Source organism: Penaeus monodon, chromosome 39, assembly GCF_015228065.2.
Source record: "Penaeus monodon isolate SGIC_2016 chromosome 39, NSTDA_Pmon_1, whole genome shotgun sequence".
NCBI lineage: Eukaryota > Metazoa > Arthropoda > Malacostraca > Decapoda > Penaeidae > Penaeus > Penaeus monodon.
Window position 1 is genome coordinate 29,293,450 of NC_051424.1, and position 7,500 is coordinate 29,300,949.

General features: G+C 38.4%; 1 protein-coding gene across 5 annotated transcripts in view; it reads left to right on the forward strand.

Moving 5' to 3' along the window:
• The window catches only part of LOC119597677, a 12,942-nt gene that overhangs the window by 4,526 nt on the left and 916 nt on the right, over positions 1-7,500 (forward strand). Inside the window, exons 2-13 of one of the 5 annotated variants that reach the window (XM_037947277.1) lie at positions 174-251; positions 661-862; positions 1,371-1,457; positions 2,156-2,428; positions 2,568-2,800; positions 3,067-3,133; positions 3,621-3,847; positions 4,238-4,382; positions 4,709-4,827; positions 5,270-5,427; positions 6,007-6,190; positions 6,634-7,500. The exon at positions 6,634-7,500 is cut by the window's right edge and continues 916 nt beyond it. In XM_037947277.1, the coding sequence (XP_037803205.1) occupies positions 174-251; positions 661-862; positions 1,371-1,457; positions 2,156-2,428; positions 2,568-2,800; positions 3,067-3,133; positions 3,621-3,847; positions 4,238-4,382; positions 4,709-4,827; positions 5,270-5,427; positions 6,007-6,190; positions 6,634-7,500 (2,640 nt within the window). The remainder of the gene's footprint in view (positions 1-173; positions 252-660; positions 863-1,370; positions 1,458-2,155; positions 2,429-2,567; positions 2,801-3,066; positions 3,134-3,620; positions 3,848-4,237; positions 4,383-4,708; positions 4,828-5,269; positions 5,428-6,006; positions 6,191-6,633) is intronic. The other 4 variants (XM_037947280.1, XM_037947278.1, XM_037947281.1 and 1 more) reach the window with 4 other exon arrangements.

Here is a 7,500-nt window from a genome sequence, read left to right on the forward strand (position 1 = left end):
AAAAGAAATATATGAATATGAAATATATGAAGAAGAAAAAAGGAATATAAGTAAAAAAAATTATTCCCATTGTATAGCATTGATAAAGAATAAGAATAGTAATATCAAAAGTAAATGATTCATTAAAATGTTTGAATTTTACTACAAAAAAAAGTCTGGTCATGATTTTTCAGGTTGATGAACTCCTACGGAAACTGGACAACCTCCCAGATGGCGTGCGACTTCAGGCTCTTAAAAGACTCTCGGAGAAGGTAATTATGAATGTATAACTAATGATTATGTATATGTACACATCACGGAGAAGGTAATTATGAATATATAACTAATGATTATGTATATATAAACATCCTGTGTATATAGGGTAAATACGTAAAAGACCCATCTGTCAGTTCCTGGCCTGGCAGTGAGGCCTCAGTGCCTGTTGGTAGTAAAGGACAACATATTTATGCATGTGCACACACACACATGCACGCGCGCACACACACACACACACACACACACACACACACACACACACACACACACACACACACACACACACACACACACACACACACACACACACACACACAGCAGTGTAATTGCTAATATAATTATAAGAAAAAATTTACTCATTGGCAGTATATTAACAACTCCTATGCACCTCTACCCCAATCATAGATTGTCAAAAATGAACCGGTCAGAGAGAATGACGCTGACACACCCCCAGGGGAACAGGGTCCCAGGGAAAAGGAGAAAGTGGAAGGGAAGGAAATGACGGCAAAGGCAGTAAATGGGAAAAAAACACAGCTGACTGACGAGTCCAAGAAAACAGGCAAGAGGAAAGAGAGAACGTCATCTGAAGTTGTTATTTTGCCAGGTAGTATGTACTGCTGTTAATGTCCTTGTCCTCATGCTCCTACTCATATTCTCACTCTTTCTTTTACACTCTCTTTTACTCACACTACTGCGGTGTCAGTCACGCCCAGTTTCACTCTCTCTCTCTCTCTGTGTCTGTCTGTTGTCTTCTTTTTTCTTAGCTGTCTCTGTCTGTCTTTGTCTTTCTGTCTCTGTCTGTCTGTCTTTCTCTCTCTGTCTCTCTGTCTGTCTGTCTCTCTGTGTCTGTCTGTCTCTCTCTCTCTCTTAAAATTACATGAATCCTTATTTGAATGTATTATATATATATATGTGTGTGTGTGTGTGTGTGTGTGTGTGTGTGTGTGTGTGTGTGTGTGTGTGTGTGATGAGTGAGTGAGTGAGTGAGTGAGTGAGTGTGAGTGTGTGTGTGTGTGTGTGTTTATGTTTATGCATATAAAAATATACATTTTTTATTTATGTATTTGTTAATTTGTTGATTCAAGGAGAATAATTTTTGGTTTGATATATCTCAGGAAGGAGACAGACTAAGAAAGTAGACTACAGACAGTTGTCTGAATATGGCTTAGATGACAAGACACCTGAGGATGATTCTGATCAGGGTAAGTAATATGACGATGGGTTGATATATGTACATGCACTTTAGTATGAAGAAGCACATAGAGAAAAGCAAGCACAAAAACACAAGCAGAAACAGACAGATAGGAACACAGTTGCATAGACACATACACACAAACACACATTTAAATACAGAGAGACATACAGAGACACACTCACAGAAAAACATGCGTCACAATGACACACACTGACATGCAGAAGCATAGTTACACAGCCATGAACATATGCGCTCTTGCACTTTGCACCCTTGCTCAGATGGACACATGGCCAGGTGCACACATGCAAACATTCCCAGAAGCGTGCGCACACACACACACACACGCACACGCACACGCACACGCACACCCACACGCACACGCACACGCGCACACACACACACACACACACACACACACACACACACACACACACACACACACACACACACACAACACACACACACACACACACACACACACACACACACACACACACACACACACACACACACACACACACAAGCACAGTATTTCTTTTGGTGACAGTAGTAACAGCACATTTCATTTATCTTCCAAACTCAACCAGAGATCTTTCAGCATTTGGCCGTCATGCAAAGTTTCAATTTTGTTTATTTTTCAATGTTTTGCTGAGGCAGAGTCTCTCACAAACCCAAACTCATATCCAACAATTCCCTCTCTCCTAGTGGAAAGCAGACAGCAGGACTCATTGCCTGTAAAACGAGGTAGGGGACGACCTAGAAAACACCCCCCTCTGGGTCCACGTCTCCCCCCTTTAACCAACTCTGGGTTCGAGCTCACATCCTCGGTGGTTTCGACAGCACAGAGAACATGCGATGAAGCAGTTGGTTCTGTTGGTCCCATCGCCTCTGTTAGTGGTTCTGTTGAGTCTACACTTTCAGATGAGTCGAAGGATGATAAACCAAATGCTGGGTTGAATTTGCAGTGTGAGAATGGTCGTGAGTTTGTATTAGACTGTGCAAGGAGGTAGTTTTATATTAGTATAAAATGAAAGGGAATATGATAAAATTCAGCATAGTATTAAGCATATTTTTCCTCTATACTAATGGAGTTGGTTTAATCCCCTATAACACGCAGATAATGCCCTAGACCTCCTTGAAAGCTGTCTGAAGGAGAGTGGGATAAAAGCAGGTGATGCAGAAAAACATGTTAGGAGACTCGTGGAACATGAGAAAAAGGAGAAGATGCTAAAAGCTTTAGGCTTCCTGAAAGTGGAGGTAGAGGAGGAAGAGGATGGGGATGAAATCAAAGAGAAGGAAAAAGTTTATGTGTGCGACTCACTGGAATCTATAAACAAAGTTCCGCGGAAGGTATGTGCTAGTATTTGCAGTGAAGTTTTGATTGGTTTTCTGTATGATTTAGTTTTAGAGTTTTAGAGCTTGCTTTTTATATTAACTATATTTTGATATAATGGGTATATCACAGTTGCTGTACATTTTCATTCTTAAATTTTGTACTTATGTTTTGTTATGAAATTAAATATAACTTAGAACCAAAATGGTTCATTATTGTATGATTCCAGAGACTGTATTGAGTGGATTTAACTGTAACTGTGTGTGTATATTTTATTTTTCAGAAAACCATAAAAGCACCACATAAATGTGAGATCTGTGGAAAGATGTACTCCACTTTATCAATATTAAGTATGCATTGTGTATTTTTACTTAATCTTTATTAAGTGTAACATAATTCAGTTAACTCTCAGTGACTTTGAATATATTCTCATATATTTTATTCTTATATCTTCTTTTACCCACAAAATAAAACCGTTTTGTTTGAATGATTTTCATAATTGGATCAAGAGAGGCCCTTATAGAGAAATATAAAATGGAATATATGCTTCTAATTTACTCTGGCTTGTTGCTTTTGATTACAATAGCTGTAGGATTATGGTTATTTATAAACACAATACTGTTTTATTTACATAAGATTGTTATAATATTTATACACACATAACATGACAGTTTTTCATATGTGTGTGGCATTATTTAATGTTATTTTATAAATTTCCACTGGTTTGGAGCTGAAAGTTTTGTTTCATCTTAGATTAATGTGAGTGCCATGTTGGACTGAAGGGAATAGAAAGTATAAGATAATTTGATTTTAACTTGGAAATACTGCCCTTTTCAGAAGCACACCAAGTCCGCCACAGAAAAAAAGAGGACCTCCCATTTGCTTGCGAAAATTGCGACTTCCGTGCGGCATCGAAAATTGAGCTTTTTAGACACGCATATAAACACACCAGCAAGCAAATGTACATTTGTGAAATTTGTGGGAGCACTTTCTCTAGGGACACCTGTCTGCGAGAGCATATTGAGTATGTGCATGTAAAGGCTAACAAGTTAAAATGTGCACAGGTGAGTACATAGTACATTAATAAAGGTAAAACAGATTTGCAGCTGAAAGTCACTAGCAGATATTATATTGTTTCTAGGTATTTTATGATTGTATTCAGTACTAGGTAACTTCCAAATGATAACTGACTAAATGATATAGAATATAATTATATAGAATGCTAATAAATTTACTTAAAGAAGTGCTTAAAGAAAACAAATTATCATTACCATTATCATCATTATTATTATTATTATTATTATTATTATTATTATTATTATTATTATTATTATTATTATTTTTTTTACTATTATTATTATTATCATCATTATCATTATTATTATTATTATTATTATTATTATTATTATTATTACTGTTATTATTATTATTATTATTATTATTTTTTTTTTCAGTGTGATTTTGTGACTTGCCGACGTGCTTCGATGCGCAACCACATACTCACCCACCAAGGAACACGACCTGTGATTGCCTGCCCAGTGTGTGGAGTGACTTTCAAACTGAAGTCTAACTTGAAGTCACATCTCCTTTCACATACAAGTAGGTTAGGTTCTTTATCTGTGCTGATTCAGTGATAAGAGTTTCATGTTTCACCCATCGATGTACGTGCATCGTTTGTGCTGGTTTGGTTTTGTTAGTTTTGTGTTGATGTTGATCGCTTTAAAGTACATAGTTGTCATGGAGTCAGTGAGGAGCACTAGGTCTGCCTGATCTCATCTGTTTTCTCCATCCCTTGAAATAAAGTTTTCAGAATATGATTTTTTTTTTTTTTTTCTAGTGCTCTAAATTATTTTTATTATTCCTCTTCTTCTGCATGATTTCTTGGTTTGTTCATTTAATAAAAGATATTTTATTTTTGTCTCCAGGGGCCAAGCCGTTTACCTGTGATGAGTGTGGCAAGAAATTTATCATGCGTAATCGGCTAATGGCGCACAAACTCCAAGTCCACGGACCACGGCAGTATGCTTGTCCCCACTGCACAAAGGTAAGGAGTGGAGGAGGAGGGTATGCTTTTGCAGTTTTTGTTTTATTCTGCTCTTTCTTCCTGTCTTTTTTCTTTCTCTTTTCTTTCTTTTCTTCATTCTCTCTTTCTTTTATTTATATTTTCTCTCCTGTTTTGTCCTTGTTTGTTCATTATTTTTTATATGTTTTTCTTTCTTCTTTTCTTCTTCTTCTTCTTCTTCTTCTTCTTCTTCTTTTTCTTCTTCCTTTTTTTCTTCTTCAAATCGATATCTCAGGACACCATTGTCATCATCTTCATAATAATCTTGACAGTCCTTATCATTGCTTTTATCATCACTATCATTATTGTCACCTCCACCATCAAAAACTATTCACACTGGAATACCTAATATATTGGCCATTAATTTATGTATTTTATTCAAATTTCTCCAAAGCTCCTTAATATTTCTTTTTTGATCTCACAGAGATTTCCAACAGTACACCACCTCCAGAGACATGTCAGAATCCACACGGGAGAAAAGCCGTACACGTGCTGTTATTGTGCCTTTTCCTGTAATACGCAAGGGAATCTTATCAAGCACATTAGACATGTCCATGACAAGATTAACTTCACGTATAAAGAGTAAGTGATGTATACTGCAAACTGAAAATATTTGAGGTTATATATGGCAAGGAAAGATAAGAATAATTGCTGATGATATAGCATATATGGTATTATGTCATATATGGTGAAAATTTTGATGATGTCAGTAACTAGGAATGCATTAAATAAGATGAAAGTATTTAATGGTGTATGTGGCTAGGTATGTATTGTGTGTTTTTGCTATAATGCAGAAATCTGACATAAATTATATTTATATAAAATCTGAAATCAGGTACTGAAAATAGGCTTTAGGTATTTTAAAGAATACTTGTATACTCCAATGATGTTAAAAAAATCAAATGATAAATTTTTGTTTTAGATTTTATTATTTGTTGAAAGAAGATCATCTTATTCATAACCATTATACTGTTTTATACTAATTTATGAAGTTTTCTGAATAATTTCACAATTAATATTTCTCTTTCATAATTTTTTGATGCTTATATTCAAATTCATACCTTTTTCTGAGTAATTTTTCATTGCATTTTTTCATTTATAACTTTATCAGCCTGTCACAATGAACTCTTTTTATGCTTGGTGTCATTCCCTGTTCCATAGCTTCTTACGAGAGAGTGGCAAAGAAAAGGAGGAGCAGAAAGTGGACGACGTAGAATACGAGAAAATCACCAAAGTAGGGGAGGAACTGGCGCAGAGGCTGTTGCCGACCTTAGAGGAATGGACAGGGCAAGAGTTGACAGTGGATCAGTTGAAGGAACAGCTGCAGAAGGAGAAGAATTCCAAGGTTTGTAGCATGATGTGAGGTGTCTTGAACTGATTTTATTTTTTTCTGAAACACACGTGTGCACACGGTGCGCCTGGCCTACCACACACACAACACACACACACACAACACACACACACACACACCACACACACACACACACACACACACACACACACACACACACACACACACACACACACACACACACACACACACACACACACACACACACACACACACACACACACACACACACTTTCCTCCCTTACTCTTTTTTCTCCTCTCTCTTCCCACTCTCTCTCTCCCCTTCCCCCCCTCATACACACCTCTTCTCCATATCTCCCACACCCTTTCATTATTCTTTTGTCTGTCTGTTTTCCTGTCTTCACCCCCACTCATCTGTTTCTGCTGAAATGAATGATGAAAATGAGTAAGAACATGATATGACAACTGTCTTCCAGGTGGCAGCATTGCAAGAGCAGCAAGCAAGGCGAAAGAGGCGAGCCCTTAGGAAGGCCGGCAGCAGCACCAGCACCAGCAGTGCCTCCTCCAAGACATCCTCTTACTTTGCGGACGCGCAGGGCAAGATCACCCTGTACAGTATGCCAAACTTGGAGGAGAATTCCCCCATGGAAGACCCCATAGAGGATCCTATGGTGGTGGAGAATGGCCTGGGGGGATTCGGGGACAACCAGTGCTGGCTGACGCACACGGATGAGAATGGATGCGTGATGCTGATTCCATGGGATGCCTCGCTGTTGGGGGACAGCGAGGAGGGTGAGGAGGAGGGAGAGTGGACGCAAGCTGATAAGATCATCAAGGGTTCTGCCAATGGCACGGGAACCAACATCCTCACTGTAAAGGTCCCTGTCGAGGAGATGAAAATCTCAAATATCCCAGAGTCTAAAGGAGGGGCAGATGCTGACCCTCCTTTGGGAGTTGGGAAGAGCAGTGATAAATGCATAAGTGATATCCAAAGCTCAGATGACATTGTACAGGTGAGAGATTTAAGTGAAATGGTTGGCAGACTGGATGGCTTGGATGTAAAAATCACCATAGGGTCTACTGTAAATGGAAACCTCTCATCGCAGAAGAAGGTTGGAGGAAAGCCGTTGCCTGAGTCCATCCAGGTCATTGCCTCCAATGAGCCTGTGGATGACACAGTGCCAAATGCCTCAAACTTTGTGCTTCCAGAAGGATATATTGTTGATGATGATGGGCAGGTAATCCAGTTCACAGACAATGTTCTAGACCCAAACCTTCTCCTTCGGCCTGTTGGGCAGGTCATAGGAGGGGCACATGAGCCAGAGGTCACCATAAATAAGATC